Source organism: Canis lupus, chromosome 28, assembly GCF_003254725.2.
Source record: "Canis lupus dingo isolate Sandy chromosome 28, ASM325472v2, whole genome shotgun sequence".
NCBI classification, from domain to species: domain Eukaryota; kingdom Metazoa; phylum Chordata; class Mammalia; order Carnivora; family Canidae; genus Canis; species Canis lupus.
Window position 1 is genome coordinate 29,466,678 of NC_064270.1, and position 20,957 is coordinate 29,487,634.

The 20,957-nt window shown below is 37.2% G+C and overlaps 1 protein-coding gene and 2 non-coding genes across 4 annotated transcripts in view; all 3 read right to left on the bottom strand.

Annotated features, from left to right (window-relative positions):
• The window catches only part of EIF3A (eukaryotic translation initiation factor 3 subunit A), a 36,635-nt gene that overhangs the window by 10,383 nt on the left and 5,295 nt on the right, over positions 1–20,957 (bottom strand). For both annotated transcript variants that reach the window (XR_007406857.1, XM_025467388.3), the window contains exons 2-17: positions 20,350–20,540; positions 20,042–20,178; positions 19,470–19,633; positions 17,189–17,388; positions 14,393–14,601; positions 11,683–11,854; positions 9,994–10,098; positions 9,514–9,612; positions 8,044–8,160; positions 7,617–7,802; positions 6,435–6,782; positions 5,990–6,094; positions 5,788–5,901; positions 4,043–4,165; positions 3,168–3,321; positions 2,429–2,613 (exon numbers count right to left, since the gene is read on the bottom strand). Coding sequence is in view for 1 of the 2 variants with exons in the window: in XM_025467388.3 (XP_025323173.3) it covers positions 2,429–2,613; positions 3,168–3,321; positions 4,043–4,165; positions 5,788–5,901; positions 5,990–6,094; positions 6,435–6,782; positions 7,617–7,802; positions 8,044–8,160; positions 9,514–9,612; positions 9,994–10,098; positions 11,683–11,854; positions 14,393–14,601; positions 17,189–17,388; positions 19,470–19,633; positions 20,042–20,178; positions 20,350–20,540 (2,609 nt within the window). In the remaining variant the exon portion in view is untranslated. The remainder of the gene's footprint in view (positions 1–2,428; positions 2,614–3,167; positions 3,322–4,042; positions 4,166–5,787; positions 5,902–5,989; positions 6,095–6,434; positions 6,783–7,616; positions 7,803–8,043; positions 8,161–9,513; positions 9,613–9,993; positions 10,099–11,682; positions 11,855–14,392; positions 14,602–17,188; positions 17,389–19,469; positions 19,634–20,041; positions 20,179–20,349; positions 20,541–20,957) is intronic.
• On the bottom strand, positions 8,499–8,627 carry LOC112672674 (small nucleolar RNA SNORA19). The gene has a single exon (XR_003144413.1). It is a non-coding gene; the product is annotated as a small nucleolar RNA SNORA19 (small nucleolar RNA).
• Positions 9,754–9,883, bottom strand: LOC112672675 (small nucleolar RNA SNORA19). The gene has a single exon (XR_003144414.1). It is a non-coding gene; the product is annotated as a small nucleolar RNA SNORA19 (small nucleolar RNA).

A 20,957-nucleotide genomic window follows, 5' to 3' on the forward strand; every position in this document is an offset into this window, starting at 1 on the left:
AAATGTTAAGAATAAAACCAGGGATCCCTGGGTGGCGCAGTGGTTTAGCGCCTGCCTTTGGCCCAGGGCGCGATCCTGGAGACCCGGGATCGAATCCCATATCGGGCTCCTGGTGCATGGAGCCTGCTTCTCCCTCTGCCTATGTCTCTGTGCCTCTCTCTTTCTCTCTCTCTCTGTGTGACTATCATAAATAAATAAAAATTATAAAAAAAAAAAGAATAAAACCAAATAGTCACTGCCATGTTAAATGCGAATAGATAAATCTAAAGACTCCAACTGAAAGGGAAGGGAGGCACAAAAGGCTGAAAATGAAAATGATGAATAGATAGATTTGCAAAAAACAAAAACAAAACACACACACAGAAACCCATAATCCCAGGTTTAAATTACCTCCCTTTCTTCAGAAGATGAGGCTCCCATAAACTAATGGAATGTGGCGAATTAAAATAATACAGCAGTTCTGAGTCCATACATAAAACACACAGAACTTTGTGCCCAACAGAAAAAGAATACACATAACATCATATTTTAGGACACAAAGGGAAAATGTATTAAATTCCAAAAAATCAGAAATCATACAGGCCAGGGGTGCCTAGGTAGCTCGGTAGGTTAAGCATTTACTCTCTGTTTCAACTCAGGTCGTGATCTCAGGGCTGAGATGAGATCACACCAGACGGGGCTCAGAAGGGAGATGGCCTGATCCTCCACACCCGCCGGCAAGGGCGTTCTCTCTCTCAAATAAATTAATTAAAAAAAAAAAAAAAAAAAAAAAAAAAAAAACATGGGACGCCTGGGTGGCTCAACGGTTAAGCATCTGCCTTCAGCCCAGGGCATGATCTCGGAGTCCTGGGATTGAGTCCCAAATCGGGCTCCCTGCATGGAGCCTGCTTCTCCCTCTGCCTGTGTCTCTGCCTCTCTCTCTGTCTTTCATGAATAAATAAAATCTTAAAAAAAAAAAAAAAAAAAAACCCACACAGGCCACATTCACTGGTTAACAGAGAAAAATAAAAATTAACAGAGTAGCAAAATAAGAAATCTAACCATGTATGTCTTAAACAGAAATTAAATGAACAGGTCCTCCAATAAAGAGAACTGACACAGGTGTGGCAGAGATGAATGGAAAAGACAGGCAAGAAATTCTCCTGATACTCACCTCTTAACTTCGAAAATAAATACCTTGTTTAAGGGGGAGCATAAGCACATCCAAGATACCGAACACACAGAAACACGGTAAGGCATAAAACTAGCTCAGAATGGCTAGACTACAGGTGATTAAGAGGAAAATGGCAACAGATGAAGGTGATAGAAAACAGCAAACCAGACAGGTCTGGATTGCTAAAGCAGGTTTTACCTTTGGCAAGTACAGAGTATTAATCAAAGGAAGGTGTGGAACCCAAGAGCAGGTATAATGATCAAATATGCATTATGAAAAACAAAAAAACAGGATATAATGTAGAAGGTCTGAAACTGGGGAAAGGTTATAATCGGGAAGAACAAAAAATAATGCAGGCAAAAGGAAATTCTGAATTAACAGAAAGGGCAGGGAGGAAGAGATTCAAAACTCCATGATTAAAAACAAAACAAAACAAAACAAAACAAAACTCCATGATTGGGGCACCTGGGTGGCTCAGCGGTTAAGCACCTGCCTTTGGCCCAGGGCATGATCCTGGAGTCCTGGGATATAGTCCCACATCGGGCTCCCTGCATGGAGCCTGCTTCTCCCTATGCCTGTGTCTCTGCCTCTCTCTCTCATGAATAAATAAAATCTTAAAATAAAATAAAAAAATAAAAAACTCCATGATTAAGTGGGTAATGGTGCCACCAATCAGGAGCGGGGATTGGAGACAAAGGAGATGGGGTGGGGGGGACACAGGTCTATTAAAGATAAATATTTAAAAAATAATAAAATTAAAAATTAAATATTCAGAGCAGCATTTGAATCACTTGGGAATACTGTTAAAATGCAGATTCTGTTCAGGTTTGACAGTGGGCTAGAGATTCTCTAACAGTCTGGTGAATATTCACTGCTGGTCCACCAGACCCATCTTTTGAATACTAAGGACTTAAGAGAACTCATATCATCCTCTGAATTCACAGCAACCCCCTTCGAGGAAACTAGAATAGTCCCTCTTCCATTCACTAAAGAGTGTTTTTTTGTCAAATACTGAGGTCTTAGAAGATTCATTCTTACTGAGAGGCATTCTAAACAGAAGCCTAAAACACAGCTTTGCTAACGTTTAAGTCTAATCATCCCCCCTTTAGGAAACTATCTTTGGGAAGACCAAGTAATACCAGAATTTAAAAGAGATGAATGCAACCAATTCAAAACACCAAGCCCAGACGCTGACACATGTACGGAGGTATATGGATCATGCAAAAGAACTAGGTGACAAATACATCACAAAAACAGAGTAACTTCTATATTCACCTTTCTAGAAAGTGGATCATCACCAAGTCTTCTCTCTTCCTCTCTACGTCGTTCCCTTTCTTCAATTTCCAGCTCTCTTTGGCGTTTTTTCCTTTCTACTTCTTCTAATTTCTTGACTCGCTCCTGATACTCTCGTAGCTCTTCCTCACGTTTTGCCCGTTCAGCACGCTCTCTCTCTTCACGCTCTGTATAATGAAGTAGGGTTATCAGGTTAGTGTGCATTCTACTGGCATCTTTCCCTAGTGCTAGGTCTACTTTGCTGGTGCAGCATGAGGTAAAAGGAAAAGTCTTTTTAAAAACTTTAAGTACTTTATAATCAAAAGATATTCAAGTAAAACAAGTATAATTATATCACCCAACATGAACAGTTTTGTAATGACAAAAAGATACCAAAATCCCTCCCCAACTCCTTAGCACCTGGGATTTCCAGATAAAGGATCATTTGACAGACTACAGCTGGCACATGTTCCTCAATATATGTTACTACTACATAAGAAAGTGATAAAAATTAAAAGGTGTTATTTTTAAAACACCAAAAATTTGGAAATAAGCTGGTAAAGGATATAACGTCCTCATCTACAACAAACTTCAGATAATTAAAAGTTAGGTTTTAGTTAGTTGCAGATAAGAAGCCAAAGATCCTGGTTCCTTGTTCCTGTATTTTCTGAACATGATTGCTATAAACTGAGTATCAAACCGGTTGCCTTATACTACACCTCCAATCTTGGCCTATAAATACCTTTTAGCATTTGTTCTTCTGCCCTCCTCTGTTCCTCCTCTTCTTTTTCTCTGTGGTAGGTTATTCTGCGCTCTTCTTTACGTTGCCTTTTACGTTCTTCCAAGCGATTATGCCTTTCTTCTGCTAATCGTTCCTCAAACTGTTTAAGTTTTTCCTATTAATAGAATGGGTAAAAAACAAAAGTCAAAATTCTGCAAAAATACACACTACTTACATTCAAAAGTTTACAAAAAAGCACAAGTTTTTTGAAACCACAGGAATCAACTTTCAAGTACAAAAATTTCCACATGGTGGCGCCAAAGTGGCTCAGTCCATTGGGTATCTGTTTCTTGGTCTCAACTCAGGTCATGATCTTAGGGTTAAGAGATTGAGCACCACCCCCCTCATTGGGCTCTGCTTTGGTGTGGGTGGGGGGGCCTGCTTGAGATTCTCTCTGACCATCCCCACCATAAAGAAATGAAATCTTTAAAAACTTCCAAATGACTGTGGAGTTTCTTCATATCTCAAATGCTTTAAATTTTAAATTGTTGATCGCTATTTTCTACACCCAGTGGGTTTTTATACAAAACAAACTGAAGGACTAAATTAGAATTTAAGTGCAGGACATTTTGATCTGCCTTTTTCCTTTCTAAATCAAACAGTAAACAAAAGCAAATTTTATGCAGTCCACTTTCACCTTCAGAAAAATTTGTTTACAGCAATGGTTGACTGCTTAATAGCCTAAAAAATATTTTCAGAAACTTTCTATTAAAATATTATTTGAACAATCACTATAAAATGTCAACTCAAGACAGAATGTACCAACTGTGTTAAAGAACCACCTTAAGGCAAAACTAAAAAGCTCATAAATGTTTTCCTGAAACCAGTCATTTCACCTCATAAACAGACTGTCGTGCAGCCTTGAGTCGCATCACAAATAAATCTCTGTCTTCAAGCATCCGTGACATTCGATTCTTATGTTCAAGAGCCTTTTCACGTTCTAGTTGCATGGTGGTAATCTGCAAGTACGTAATATAAAGTTAAATTTCAAAGCATTTGTTATCTGATTAGTAATTTACTCTTAATTCCTGACATATTCCTGAAGAATGACAAGCAGCTCCTCTGCCCCTTCTATCATGCCATAAAAATGGGAGGGTTACTATCATCTATGCCCACACATATTCCTAGGAAGGCAATCAGGGACAGAAGACAGAAGGATAAAGGACCCCTGCAGTTTCTCTGTTAAGAACTGTTTTTATTTAGGCCCAAAATACTGAAATTTTTTATTAAAGAAAAACTATAACGTAGACAGTAACACAAAAGACTTCATGGTAATAATCACTATGGTTTAATTATAAAAAATATTTTCTCCCTTAAAGAAAACTAAAGGGCAGCCCAGGTGGCTCAGCGGTTTAGCGCCGCCTTCAGCCCAGGGACTGATCTTGGAGACCTGGGATCGGAGTCCCACAGTCAGGCTCCCTGCGTGGTGCCTGCTTCTCCCTCTGCCTGTGTCCCTGCCTCTCTCCATCTCTTTCATGAATAAATAAATAAAACCTTAAAAAAAAAAAAAGAAAAGAAAACTAGAGATTAAGATAGGGTGCACCACTGATTTAAGTAGGCTATTCCCTTTGCACTTTAAGGGGGAAAAGGAAGCTTTCGGGATAGTCTGTAGCAGATCATCTCAAGTATTTTACCTGGTCTGCATGCTTGTTTCCCTAATTGTCTATGTTATCACAAAAATTCTAACTTCTGAAAAAAATGGGAGAAACTGGCAAATGAAGCCCAGAAAGATAACTTAATTGGAACAAGAGGCTGCATTCTCATACCACAGTCCCCACAGTTGTGCTGCCTGTAGTTATTTTCCTTTTCTTTTTTTAACCAGAATGGGGCCACTAGTTTTTAATCACAAATGTGGCCACTATAAGCACTTGAAAACCTTGCTTTTCTTTCATTATATAAATATATTATGTATACTAGCAAAACATCAAAAGGAACTGCCTAGTCATGAAAGACCATGTACTATCCGACCCCATTTACATAAAAGGTCTGAAAAATAGGCAAATCTATGGGACGCCTGGGTGGCTCAGTGGTTGAGCATCTGCCTTTGGCTCCAGTTGTAATCCTGGAAGTCCAGGTCAAGTCCGCATCAGGCACCCCCAGGGGAGCCTGCCTCTGCCTAGTCTCTGCCTCTCTCTCGAATAAATAAAATCTTTTTGGGGGGGGAGGGCAAATCTAGAGACAGAATGTGACTGCTGGCTGCAGAAGGCCAAGGTGGTGGGGGAGGAAACAGGGGGTCTTTTGGGATATGTTCCAAAATTAGATAGCTGTACAATTCTATACATATAGAACTGAACTGTACAGTTTAAATAAGTGAACTGTATGTATGGCATGTGAATTATATCCCCATAAAGCTGTTTTTTTAAGTAAACATTTCAGCTGCCCTTTATATTTTACAAGTTTCATTGTTTAATCTCTTGTGAATTTCAATCTGTCCATCAATCTGTTAGTATACAGCCACTAAAGCGCCATTCCTGGCAAGAGAACACAAAATAATAAATTTTGAAACTGTGGCCCCATTACTGACAGAGGATTTAATTATAGCTTACAGGCTACAAATGTTACAGGTAATCAGAAACCTTACTCTTTCTTCTTCCTGTTGTTCCCACAGATCCATGTCTTTAATCCTCTGTTCTTCATAAGCACTCTTTATCAATGGGATTTCCTCCAAGCGTTTAGCTCTTTCAAAATAGTCAATCTGGACGACATGAAAACAAATATAGTTTAAAAATTTGTTTCAGTTAATCTGGCATGTTAAAAGTTTACCAACCGGTTCTTTCATCTACCTTCTTTTCTTGATTCTTCAGGCGCTCCTGAAGTTCCTTCTTTTCTTTCTCCAGCTGTTCAACCTGTTTAGCCATGATGAAATCTGGATCCAATTCTTCAAGATCCTGAAAAATATCACAAATGCACACTAATAAGAATATAAAAGAAATGTGTATGGAATAACATTTTCTAAAATCAAAACGTAAATTACTTTTTATACAATGAGTAGATGCTCACAATGGATAAACTTGGGCAATATAAAAATGCTTTACGATAGCCATATTTCTGTTTCAATATATGTTAAAACCTGCAGAGCCATTAAAAACAAATGTTTTACTTCACAGATGAAAAAATCAGCCGTACCAAAGAAGTGAAAATAACCAGACAAGCCAATGTAATCAATAAACAGTAAATGACTATGCTTCTGAGATGTAGATCAAAGTTAAGAAGTAATGTGTTACATACTTCAATGTCAATATCTTTGAATGCTTTGGCACCCAGTTCTGTTTTCTTGATCTGCTCCAAACGCTCACGAACAGTTTTCTTTTTGATTTGTTCATGTTCCTGTAAGATGCGCTCTTTCTCCCTCTCCTTTGCCTCCTGTCGCAGCCTCTCTTCTTCAGCTTTCCGTACTTTCTGGAGCTCAGCTTCCCTCTGCTCCAGTTCTTCCTTCTCACGCTGAATATTCAGACTTTCAAGGCGCTCTTTTCTTTCCTCAATTGTCTGACGGCGAGCCAGGATACGCTGATGCTCTTTTCGTGAATTTTTAAGGTACGCAGTAACAGCCAACTGATGCTGTTCTTCTTTCTCTTGCTTCAAAAACAAATGCGTTTAAAAATTTTTTTTCTGTGACACATCATGGTTATTAGGCATCCAATAAATTACTAAATAACCCTGATGCATTACCCATACAGGTGTCTGCTTTAAGAATAGGAGATGATGTTATTCGAGTTACTAGTTCCCAGCATCAAAAACTATGACCTATATAGTCTTCTATTAATAGGAGTGATGAAAAAAAAAAAAAAAAATAGGAGTGATGTAGTTAAAGAACCTTTGTTAGTCAAGTTTTCTCTGCAACAAATCTACTTTAAAGTAAGCAAGCAATAAAATAAAATAAAATAAAATAAAATAAAATAAAATAAAATAAAATAAAATAAAATAAAATAAAATAAAATAAAGCATGCCAGGGATCCCTGGGTGGCTCAGCGGTTTAACGCCTGCCTTCAGCCTGGGGAGTGATCCTGGAGTTCCAGGATCGAGTCCTGCGTCAGACTCCCTGCAGGGAGCCTGCTTCTCCCTCTGTCTGTGTGTCTGCCTCTCCCTGTGTGTCTACCATGAATGAATGAATGAATGAATGAATGAAGTCAGCAAGCCAAGAAGAAATCCTAACAGAGCACACAGATAAGAACTTAACCAAGAAGGAAAAGCCCAAGAAGCACAGGACTCCCTAAAGAGCATGGAGGTGGGGGTAAGGGAATCCATCATATGCAGAGCAGGTGTAACACCCATACTAGCAAATACAACTGAATAGGAAATATATAATAAACCAATTTTCTCAGACATCATCTCAAACAAACCTTTTTGCACAAGACATAGCATAATGGCCCCTCAAAAATTCTGTAGATAATTTTTCTCAAAGATGCATACCAGTATATGAGCTGGCTTAATGACTTCAAGCGCCTTTGCAAGTACTGAGGACATTGCTGTTAGCTGATTTCTTATCTGTTCCGAAGGCATGCTTTGCAAATGAGGACCAATTGGAGCATCTTCTCGAGTAGCATAATTCAAATCAGATCCAAAACTAAGGGTCCGAGAAGTGTGGTCAATACGAACCTTTGAGAATTAAAGGACACCGTCAATAGTTGTATCTATAAATATGAGATACTCTAGAAATGAATGACTTTTGATAAAAAAAAAATTTCAACTGAGACAAAAATTAAGAATGTTAATTACAAAAGCCAGAAAATTGATTCAGTACAACTTTAAAAAGATGTCACTGAACCAAAAGCTGACAAAGGGTATATGTTTTTTAGTCCTTAAAGGCCTTCCACCTAGTATCCCTTCCAGCACATACCTGCAGGTCACAATGCCTGGCTGCATCGACTATAGCCCGTTCCAGTTGGAAAGCATCAACAAAAGGAACCAGAGAAGTCAAACGAGAAAATTCAATGCTCTGATAAATTTGTGCCACCTGCATAAGAAACACAAGGTTAGTAACAACAGCTATCATTTGACATTTTTTCACGCAGTCTTACACAAGCATGAGAAATAGAAATTATGCCCATTTCTCAGAGACAAGAAACTGAAGCTCAGAGTAAATGTTAACACTACACTGCTGGAGCTGGAATTCCAATTCAAGGCTACCAATCCCAAATGCTATGCTTTGAATCATCACAGTATAACATTCCTCAGAAGCATAATACTTTCAAATCCTAGTTTTATAAAACAAAAAGCCCTGAATGGCCACATATTTGTAGATAAAGACTTGCTACTTACCTAATTCATCTGAACACTTTCAATAAATTTGTTATGTGTCTGAAGGAGACTGGCAGCATTACCATTTAGTTATACTGCTAATTAACCTTCAACTATTTGTATAGCACGTAAGAAATAACACTGCTCACATATACAAGAAAAGCAGGTCAATGAAATGTGCACAAATACTCCAAGTGAACATATCATAAAAGACCCCTCCCAATGAAATAAACGGAAGACAAAACAGGAACATTGAAGCCGTATCATAAACCATAATCTTCAAACTTACATAAATCATACTAAAATATTTTTACCAGTATTTCCTTTGACTAACAATAAGTAGTGTAAAAGAAAAGGTTCTCCAATCACTACTGGTAGTATTCATTAATTCAATCTTTTTTTCTAAGATTTTATTTATTTATTCATGAAAGACAGAGACAGAGAGAGACAGAGAGAGAGGAAGAGGAAGAGACACAGGCAGAGGGAGAAACAGACTCCATGCAGGGAGCCCGACCTGGGACTCCATCCCAGGTCTCCAGGATCATGCCCTGGGCCAAAGGCAGTGCTAAACCACTGAGCCACTGGGCTGTCCCATTAATTCAATCTTAAAGAGCTATTAAAGCTTTAAATGTGTAAGCTCTGTGACTAATTCCACTTCCTAGACTACAGAAAGCCACAGAAGTATGCAAGAATACATGTATGGAAATATTCACTGCTGCAACATTTTCTAACAGCAAAAAAACCCCTAGAAATACAGACTTCCATCAATAGAGTCTGAATACATAAATCACAGTACCCTTTAGACAATGTTAAACCACGTAAGTATTAAAAGGAGTAAGACCTAAATGGCTAAAGAGGAGAGATGTACAAAGTTATACAATAAAGGAGGAAAAAGCAAACTGCATAGAATAATTGTTTTTCAAATCAAAGACAGACTAATTTTGGCAAGGACAGAATTTGGTGAAGTGTTCACTTCTTAGGTGATGCTAAAACTTTTTATTTTTGTGATAAAAAAAATCAAGGGGAGAAATTCCTGTTCTAAATAAAACACTCATTTAAAAGTGTCTACCTGCTGCAGAAGACGGAGTATGGTATTGTTTTGCAGCTGTGGAACATACTGTTGCAACTCTGGTTCCTTTTCGGGTTGTTCCCTAACCCAATTTAGAACCTGTAAAATCCATTACATTGAAAGAGAATTACATTTTCTAAATAACACTCAAACATTTGTGAAATTTTCCAACATTTTTTAAATATATAAAAGCATCCCACAGAGAAGGGAAATACACATGTAATACAAAGCTATATCGAGACTTGTCTGAAGGTGACTGACAGCAATGGCTACATTAGTCATGCTGCTAATTTACCTCCAAAGATTTTATTTAGCACATCAGAAATATCTTTTCTCTTGACATAAAGAAAAAAGACAATGAAATGTGCACTGAATTAAAACATATAGGGAAATTCTTCTCTCTCAATATAAATACAATCTGAAATAGCAAAAAGGCCAGCTATATGGTAGCATAAACAAAACTAAAATACAAAGTCTTACCTTTGTGACTCTCTCACAGAGTTTTAGTGGGTTAAATTCTACTTCCAGCCAATTGTAAAGGTCTTTCACTTCAGGGACAACATACTGCAGTACGTTGAATCTGACCTACAATAAATAAAAGGTTTAATTAACTGAAAGGAATTTTCCAAATAGATTTCCAGTTGAACTGAATGTAAGTAAGGAAGATTGGAAATAGATTGGAAATCTAGAAAATGTCTGAAAAACCAGCCTCAACCCTTTAAATTTATCAGAGGAATTTAAAGGAAAACTACATTTGGATCTCTAACCCCAAATTATGCATCTACCTAGAGTAAAAAGGTCTCCAAGAGCTTAATAAAGACACAAAAACTCCTAAATCATGATCAATAAAATATTTGTAAAGACAACCCATAAGGCCAACCTAATGTACTGGTTAGAATATATTTCTCACTAAAATTTATAATTGGCTTTCTGCACTAAGAACCAGTTGCTAATGAAATTGGGGGCATACAGAGAAATACTGTTTTACAGATAAGGTTGTTTTTTAAAAATGACCACAAAGGGAATTTGCCTTACTACTATAATAGAAAAATATCATAGGAGAAAACTACTTAGTTCTTAACCAAATCTGCCAGAAAAGTAAGGCCTTTTCTCTAGCAACTGTCCCCTTTTTTTTTTTTGCTGGTCTCAAAGTAGTTTACTGGAGGTCTTATATTACAATAACTACTAAGTCAGATTACCGAGTCAGACACCCTAAAGTCTAAATCCTTTTAGGTGTTACTTGCCTAGCATATGATAAACTTCCACTAACTGCAAAAGTCCATCAGCATAAAACACCATAAAGGTACACTAATTTGGGATCCCTGGGTGGCGCAGCGGTTTGGCACCTGCCTTCGGCCCAGGGCGCGATCCTGGAGACCCGGGATCGAATCCCACGTCAGGCTCCCGGTGCATGGAGCCTGCTTCTCCCTCTGCCTATGTCTCTGCCTCTCTCTCTCTGTGTGACTATCATAAATAAAAATAAAGTTTAAAAAAAAGGTACACTAATTTTAGGTTCTATATTCTAAAACTAATTATTGTATGTAGTGGGTACAATCTAGAAACTATATATATATATTTTTTTTTAAGCTTTAAGTAATCTCCACACCCAGTATGGGACTCAAACTCACAACCCCATGAGATCAAGTCACAGGCTCCTCTGACTGAGCCAGCCAAGTGCTACTAGGTAGGAATCTGCATTTTAAAGAATACTTCACAATTTCATTGCATAGCACAGATCAAGAGCCACTACATTAGTAACATAAAATGAATATTTAAAAAAGAAAACACTGGAAATCGTTTCACTGTCCAGAATCAAGCTTAATTTACCTCACACTCTTTCGTATACTGGTCACCCTACTTCTACCATTTGTCAGCTCGATTAGTTTTCCTGCAGCCCTCTGAAATAAGGCCTGAACCTTCTTACCCACCCTAACTTTTTTTTCTGAGTGGTCCACATTATCCCTCAAAGGTAGTCCAACTCTTATTTGCTACAATGAATTTAACTCCAGCCCACTCACCACAGAGAAATCACCTTAAAAGAACACTGTGGTGACTTATACCTGCAGTTCTAAAACTAGTCCATCCATCAGAACCGCCTGGCACAAATAATAAAACCTGACCATAAAGCCTTCTATTCTGAGCTTGAAGAATGCTCGAACTTATACCAACCATATCGTTTATAAGGCCAATTCGTGTTGGTGGGGCTTGAAGACCGAGCAATGTTGCAAGGCGACGTTGTTTTTCTACTATAATGCCATCCATATCCAAAAGTCGAGCAATATCAGTACGCTCAGGGGTAATAGGGATGGAAAGAGTGGCCAAAAGGACTCTGGTAGACATTCTGCAAACAAAATTATGCATCTGTTAAATTTATAAATATTTGTCACCTGATAAAAACACTTTAACTGCCTGGTAAAATACACCAGTGACAATATGTATATCACCTTGACAGACTATATTCATATATGTTATTCATCAAAGCATTAGATGAAGAGAAATGGACTGTACTAAAATACTTGGGAGAATCAGAACTTTACCCACCCATTTACTATTGTCAGTATTTCTCAGCTATAGAAAAAGACAGGATTTAAAATGTAAAATATAGATACATTTTATACCTCTATTGTTTTCCTTAGAAAAACAGGCAGCTTTTAAAATTAAGGAGAGAAAAAACAAACAAACAAAAATAAAATAAAATAAAATAAAATTGAGGAGAAAGTGACAGTTAAGAAAGGGAAAAAACTTACAAGGACCATTAAGTGAATACGATGGGGGGGGGGCATGTGTGGTGAGACTAAACCTTAGCTTCCTTAGAACATAAGAGGGGAAAAAAAAAAAAAAGAACGTAAGAGGAGGGCAGCCTGGGTGGCTCAGCGGTTTAGCGCCACCTTTGGCCCAGGGTGTGATCCTGGAGACCCAGGACTGAGTCCCACGTCGGGCTCCCTGCATGGAGCCTGCTTCTCCCTCTGCCTGTGTCTCTCTGCCTCCCTCTCTGTCTCTCATGAATAAATAAATAATATCTTAAAAAAAAAAAAAAAAGCTAGAACATAAGATGAAAGTCAGGTTGAATTCAGAGCACCATAGGACATTAAGGAGAGTGTGCTGTGGAGCACAAGGGTCAAGAGTTAGAATCTCAGCTTCACCATTTCCAAGACTGGCACCTAAGATAAGATACTTAATTTTCAGGAGGCTATTGTAAAGATCAAGCAACATAATGTACATAGAGCTAAACAGCCTGATGTTTATTGTTATAATACTGTTATCACAGCACTTTCTAAAGGGATGGTAGAGGGCTGCTCAGGTGGCCTAGCAGTTTAGCACTGCCTTCAGCCCTGGATGTGATCCTGGAGACCCAGGATCAAGTCTCGTCAGGTTCCCTGCATGGAGCCTGCTTTTCTCCCTCTGCCTGTGTCTCTGCCTCTGTCTGTCATGAATAAATAAATAAAATCTTTTAAATAAATAAATAGATAAAAAATAAAGGGATGGTACAGAAGTACCTTAAAGGAACCAAGTTTTTTAGTCTCAGACATGGATTACATAAAGGACAGTGAGTGACATAATGAACACTGTCCTTAGAGTTTCAAAGAAAATATACTAGGAAAATTCATTCAGTTGGTTCCATACATTGCTATAAAGCTAAAAGAAAATTTCATCTATATAATTCTACCAGAGGCCAAAATAACATAGTCTACAAAGAGAAAAAAAGAGTGATGTATGAGCTTCCTGAATCCAACTGAAACATTTAAAAAACCAAACACGATGGGTGCCTGGGTGGCTCAGTCAGTTAGACATCTGCCTTCGACTCAGGTCATAATTCCAGGGAGCTGGGATCGAGTCCCACATCAGGCTCCCTGCTCAGTGGGGAGTCTGCTTCTCCCTCTGCCCCTCCCCCTGCTCACGTGCACACTTTCTCAAATATATTTATTCATGAGACAGAGAGAAGGCAGAAACATAGGTGGAGGAAGAAGCAGGCTCCCTGTGGGGAGCCTGATGCAATACTCAATCCCAGGACCCCGAGATCACAACCAGAGCCAAAGGCAGATGGCTCAATCACTGAGCCATCTAAGTGCCCCAAATCTTTAAAAAATTACTAAAAAAAAAAAAAAAAAGAAGACTGAAATAGCCTACATGTTTTATTAAAAAAAATAAAGTGGTTTTAGATTGCTAGGTTATAGACCCCTTTTCTGTATTCAAACACACACTCAGGTTTGTTTGTTTTTTTTTTTTTAAGATTTTATTTATTCACTCATGAGAGACATAGAGAGAGAGGCAGAGACACAGGCAGAGGGAGAAGCAGGCTTCATGCAGGGAGCATGATGTGGGACTTGATCCCAGGTCTCCAGGAACATGCCCTGGGCTGAAGGCAGGTGCCAAACCACGGAGCCATCCCAGGATCCCCTCAGTTTTATTTTATAATCAGGAGGGGAAAAAAGACTTGATAGCATTTATTTTTAAAATTTTCTTACTTAAAAAATAAATAAATAAATAAAAATAAAATAATAAAATTTTCTTACTTAACCTTAGACTAGATTCTAAATACTGTATACAGATAGAAAGCTCATACCGTAACACTAATCTGATTTTTCTCAATCAGGTTTCTGGAAGAGGTAGTTATCAAATGACAGTTATTGAAGACCAAGAATACTACCAGAGAACTACCATGTCTGGAGACATTTCTGACAGTCAGAAGTGGAAGAATTGCTACTAGCATCCAGTGGGCAGACTAGGAATGCTGTGAAACATCCTAAGTGTAGAGTCCCCCACAAAAGTAAATTATCTGGCCCCAAATGTCAGTGGTGCAGAGGTTGAGAAACACTAACTTGGAACCATACCATTTAAGAAGTTGTTTCATAATTTCAATATTACCTAACATTCTTACCTTTGCATCTCTTCTTGTGTAAGATTCTTTCTCATTTCTCTGGATAGATGGTAAAGACGATGGAGTGTAGATGCATGAAAAAGAGCATTTCCAGATTTCCAAAACACAGTTGAGACTTTATTATAGTAATTTGCCATCAACTGAGGTTTAGGTGGTTTTTTAGACAAGGTGAATAGTCCATGAATATCTTCCACAGCTTTGAATGCTTCCTAAAATCAGTAATGTAAGTTAGTCACTGTGTTCTAAATGATAATTATCGAATCCAAATCTCTTTATGAAAGCTAAAACACAAAATATTGACTAAAAAAAAAAAAACCACAAAGTAAAATCCCTTTGTGTGCTTCCTTTTATTCACCTACAATACCTGATATATTTCAGAAAATTGCCTTTATCACAAAAATACTAAACCCTCAAATTTCTTAGAATTAGATAGAACAGACTTAAAAAAAAACAAAAGTGCACTGTCCTTTCTGCCACAATGTGTGATTCCACTCAGTTCAAAATGCTGAACTTCAGCACTGATGCTTGAGAGAAGCTTTTCAAGTAAATAAGGTGTATTTGAACCTTATTCAATTGGCACCTTATTAATAGGTGCCAATTGATATAAATGGAGGCTTTTGCTTTCTTTGTCCCTTTTATGGTAGTAGCAGGGTGAATTTTGAGGTGGTGCCAGATATCTGTAAGAATATATATCTGTCCCATAGAGAATTTTGTAAAATTCAATTTATTCAGTCTTTCTACTAGTTAACTAGCCCCAGCCTAAAACATAACATAATTAGATAAGCTGGAACTATCTCGACAGCTTTGTCAACGGTGCTTTAACTTGCAAAGGTTATTTTTAAATCCCATTCTTTTGACTGTCCTAAAGATGTTTCAAAGTATACTTTTAGGGATGCCTGGGTGGCTCAGAGGTTGAGTGTCTGCCTTTGGCTCAGGTTGTGATCCCAGGGTCCTGCAATCGAGTCCCACATCAGGCTCCCTGCAGGGAGCCTGCTTCTCCCTCTGCCTATTGTGTCTGCCTCTGTCTGTGTCTCTCGTGAATAAATGAAATCTTTTTTATTTTTATTTTAATTTATTTTTTATTTATTTATGATAGTCACAGAGAGAGAGAGAGAGAGGCAGAGACACAGGCAGAGGGAGAAGCAGGCTCCATGCACCGGGAGCCTGATGTGGGATTCGATCCCGGGTCTCCAGGATCGCGCCCTGGGCCAAAGGCAGGCACCAAACCGCTGCGCCACCCAGGGATCCCGAATAAATGAAATCTTTAAAAAAAAAAAGTATACTTTTAGAAATTCAGTTATATACGCTTATAAATTTTTCCATAACAGATCATTTTAATTATTAAATGTGATCATTTTAACAAAAAACAGATCAATGCATTCTTAAGGATTAGAGAAGGGCTGACTGCAAAGGAACACGAGGGAGTTTTGAGGAAAAGCTTAATTATGGTGCTGACTGCATTTATCAAATTTTAGGATGAATTTTGCTGAATGCAAATTATACTTTAATAAACATGGCTTTAAAAAGTTTTTTTTTTAATTTTTTTTTTAATTTTTACTTATTTATGATAGTCACAGAGAGAGAAAGAGAGAGAGGCAGAGACATAGGCAGAGGGAGAAGCAGGCTCCATGCACCGGAAGCCCGATGTGGGATTCGATCCCGGGTCTCCAGGATCGCGCCCTGGGCCAAAGGCAGGCGCCAAACAGCTGCGCCACCCGGGGATCCCTTTAAAAAGTTTTTTAAAGTTTATTATCATCACACTACTTAGCAGAATATATAGAAAAAACCTGGAAAAACATAATACATAATATAGAGCTATTTGAGTAACAAGATAACAGATGAATATTTTCTTTCTACTTAACCATTTGTTATATAATGAGTGTGTCTGTCTTCTATAGAACCTTTTCCTCATTATTTCATCAGGTAGTGTTTTAAGGGTGTCCCTACAGAAAGGAAAATACTTTGGAGAGCAGGAAATCACATTTTCACTCAGCTGGAAAAAACCAATCCTCTTCCTCTATAATTTCATTAGTTTTTTTTTTTTTTTTTTTTGGCCAAACATATAAAAAGGTTCAAATCAGGATGAAAACGTCTTTTTGGAATTCTTGGCATAAAAAGCCCAAGTAGTGGACACACCTCTCAACACCACTGAGATCTCCAATGTAGGCCCTTTTCTGTGCATTTACTAAGCCAAAGCAACACTAAGATATCTAGGAGACAATCTAATGCAGGGTTTCTCATACATCCGCAGTAAAGGCGACAAGTTTTTTTTTTTTTTTAATTTCCAACCTACTGCCAGCATTACTTTTATGAAATACAGCAAAACTATGAAAAAAAAAAAGACAAGCTCAGTTTTTCTAAACAGAGTAAACATAAAATTACCATGAAATTGTTACCCCAAAAAACAAATTAAGTAAATTAAAAAAGAAAACCCATCTTTAGTAAATGCATACATTCTCCACTATAATCATTTCATCCTGGACCAGTAGATATTTGGTCTACCAAACATTAAACATTAAACCATATTTTGAGCAACGAGGATTATTTTATATGGAAAGCCACCAGGTCCAAAAAAGATTACCTGATTTGGCCCAGATTTCACAGCAGGCAACTAGAACCAAAATATCCTGAGACTGCCTGTCCAGAACTCTTGGTTATCCATTGGACAATCTTAAATTTCTCAGTTATCTAATTGACATTATCCAATAATAATCAAGATGAAGATACTTATTAAAGAAAATAAAAGTACTCTGGGTTATTAGGACTACAAAAGACAGCAAACAGTTCACAACATACCTGCCATAACTCCATACTGATAGCACTGTCCAACTGCACAAGCCTGGTTTCCAAATGCATGGACTGGCTTTCTGGATTATTAAGATTGATTGCTGTACTTTGATTATGGTGGCGTTGAATCTGTGACAAGTGCATTCTCAAATTGTCACACAGCTTACGGAATTCAGCCTTACGAGTGTACTGGAGGCAGAATTTGAAAGCTATAGACATAGTTTATAAGATATATTAGGTACTTTCCAACATCAAGTATGTGAATAAGGTTTATTTCAAATATTAAAATCAGTTATTTTAATAAGATTTACCAAAATTATAATCAATCAGTCTTTAAAATGATCAGAGTCCTCACTCACTTAATCATGTATCCAGACCATCTTTTGAACATAGCCCTGGCCTAGCTAAAATTTGATTCTGGGGATCTAAAAAAATTTACAAATGGAAAACTATCCAAATTAAGGTGTAGGAGAGACTCACCTTTCAAACACTTAACCACTTCAAATCCTAAAAGAACAAAAAAATCCTAGCCTAAAATATAGCCTTGCTATCTAACAAATTGTAGGCTTATGTTAACCTGATTTCAACTGTGTACTGTATGTGTACCCTAACTACTTGCTCTGTCATTAAAATAATTTTCTGCTGGGAACCCTGGGTGGCTCAGTGGTTTGACGCCTGCCTTTGGCCTATGGTGTGATCCTGGAGTCTCTGGATCGAGTCCCGCATCAGGCTCCTGGCATGGAGCCTGCTTCTCCCCCTCTGCCTGCGTCTCTGCCTCTCTCTCTCTCTGTCTCTCATAAATAAATTAATCTTTTTTTAAAAAAATAATAATTTTATGCTGTCATATATGCAATAACAATTGTTTCAAAATACCTTTGCTCTTAAAATATATGTGTGTGTGTGTGTATTTCAACAGGCCCAAAACAAAAGGACGCAGCTTAACTTCAAGTTAACATTTACATCAGTAGATATCAAAAGACTCAAAGTTTACTTGTGTTAAATGAAAATTCACATATGTTAGCCATGTAAACAAAACAGAACAGGTTCTAATACAGTAAAATATTCTTGAAGTCACAAGTTGATAAACAAATGCCAATCATTCCTCATACTGGAAAGAATGACAATATAAGGTTGTATTAAAACCAAAGTAAGAAAAAGCCAAAAGCCACTCTTAAGTCATATATATCTCCTATTTACATATAGTTAAAAAGCTGCAATAACAGCAAGGTAAGTAACAGTAAGGAAAAGATCCAGGATTAAGAGAAAGGACATTATACGGTTCAAGATTCAAAGTAGTTAACCTTTGAACAAGGATTTGAACTGCATGGGTCTATTTATGCAGATATTCCCAATAAATACAGATATGTAAAGTTTATTTTCTCATGATTTTAACACTTTCTTTTCTCTTAGCTTACCTCTTAAAAATACAGTATATAACATATATAACATACAAAATAAACAGTTAATCAACTGTTTATGTTACCAGTTAAGGTTCTGGTCAACAAGAGGCTATTAATAGTTAAGTTTTTGGGTAGTTAAGTCATAGGCAGACTTTCATCTGCAGAAGTGGAAGCAAAGGGGTGTGCCCACAAACACTTCTAACACCCCTAAGCTGTTCAGGCATCAATGGTATATGCACTGTAACAACTGGATTTTTAAAAAAAGATTTTATTTATTTATTCATAAGAGACGGGGGGGGGGGGGGGGGCAGACAAAGAAGCAGGCTCCATGCAAGGAGCCTGACATGGGACTCAATCCCAGGTCTCCAGGATCAGGCCCTGGGCTGAAGGCAGCGTTAAACCGCTGAGCCACCCGGGCTGCCCAACAACTGGATACTTTTTATGATGATGCAGAGTCATCAAGATAACTTAGTCCTATATTCAGTGATACTGTTTAAGAATATAAAAATATGTATTTTTAAAGTAATCCTAGAAGTTCAAAGCTTCTAGGATTCTCCCCAAGGCATGGTGGAGAATATGCATAAATGCAGTCAAAAGCAGGATCTAAGTTTATCAGAAAGCCGTCAAGAAGTTCCAATTATTTTTTTAGTCACCTGGAAAATCCCAAAAATGACTTTGCCTTTCAGATATCCATGAAATGGATTTCATATAGAATTACCCTAATAAGTAAAACAAATGTCTTATAGTCACTATTTAAATGAACGCCAAACATCTTTCAATAAGAATAAAAACTATAAAATAAGTAATATGGATAAAAACAGGTTAACTTTGTCCATCTTTTGCAAAATCTTTCCCTCAAAATCAATTTTTCAAATCAGTTTTCATTTTACCTTGTTGAGCAATATCATGGTAGAGGCGCTCTACTCTAGAATTGTTTCGAAGAAGGTCCAAACACTGTCTATAGGATTCCCAAAGGAATTTAACCCATGGAGTTAAAAGAAGTCTGTCGGTACGATCCTGAGTGTCTTCACCACTTACAGCACTTAGGAGAACACTAAAAAGAATAATAATAAAATTAAATTAAAAAAATAAAAGTCTACAATAATTTTAGACATGATTTTGTACTTTGTCATAGGAGTAAAAAAAAAAAACAAATCAACAATAGTATTAAAAAAGTGCGAATTCTTTCTACAGCTTTTGGACACACTAAAGCTGTCACTTACATGTTCAAATATTTGAATCCTCAACCCGTATTACCATCATTTAGATCAGTATCTGCTTCCTATCTGAAGGTGAGACTTTCCACTGATAAATGTTCTATAGTATGGTTTTGTTACTATACATTTAAAATTCCAAAGAGGAACATTTTTTCTAATAAACACTTAAACTTCAAATGAGGATGATGGAGACACATGTAAAGAAAAACACTGAGGAAAATGTATCAGCAATTTAACTTACATACCTCTCAGGTGTCTGAATATTATCCAGATCTTCTATGTCTAGAACCATCTGCTGAGACTCCTCTTTAGCAGCCTCAGTTTTTTCCTCTGCCAATTTCAAATATGCCCTAACAACATCTTCTAGAGATTTGATGTTCACCTAACACACACACACAAAAGAGAGAGAACCTGAAAATACAGTCTCAACAAACCATAAAATATTTTAAGAACAAATTTTAGGATATAAAGTATATTAATTTTGAAAAGCAAAGTCCTCTGATAGTTACTAAAAAGCCTTTACTAAAAACATAAAACCCATCTCTTTTCATACCTGTTGACAAATGTTCTTATACTGGTATAATCCCTCTTTAGCTAAATGGCTCTTGCGAAGATCCACGCAAAGTTCCAAGTATTTCAACATAATTGGCTCATGTATCTTTTGCCATGTTCTGTGTTTCTTACTTTTCATAACATCATAAAGAACATCCAAAGCAGGCTGCTTTTTTCCAACCTCAAGAAATTCTAGAAAAATAAATCAAGACAATTAAAATCAGGTATGTTTGCTATATACAGCAGTCCAAATCTTGCTTAAATTGGCTATTTTAATTTCTGAACTCACTACAATCTCTTTTTAGATCACATTTATTTTTTAATCTAAAGCCATGCCAAAATTATCCATGTTAACACAATGAAAAACTGATACTATCTCAAGATACAGCCTACCGATAAAACTGGATTTCACTCAATTAAACTGTACCAAATGTGTCCTTTTAAGTGACTGGAAAGTTCCAGAAATTGAGGTTATCAGGAGGAAAAAAATCTTTCCCCAACAAACACAGTAAAGTCAACTATGACCTTTCATTTCAGTCACAGTGATCTGGCCAAGGAATTTTTCCTAGTTTATACTAAGACTCCAGGCAGAAAAATCATGATTGTCAA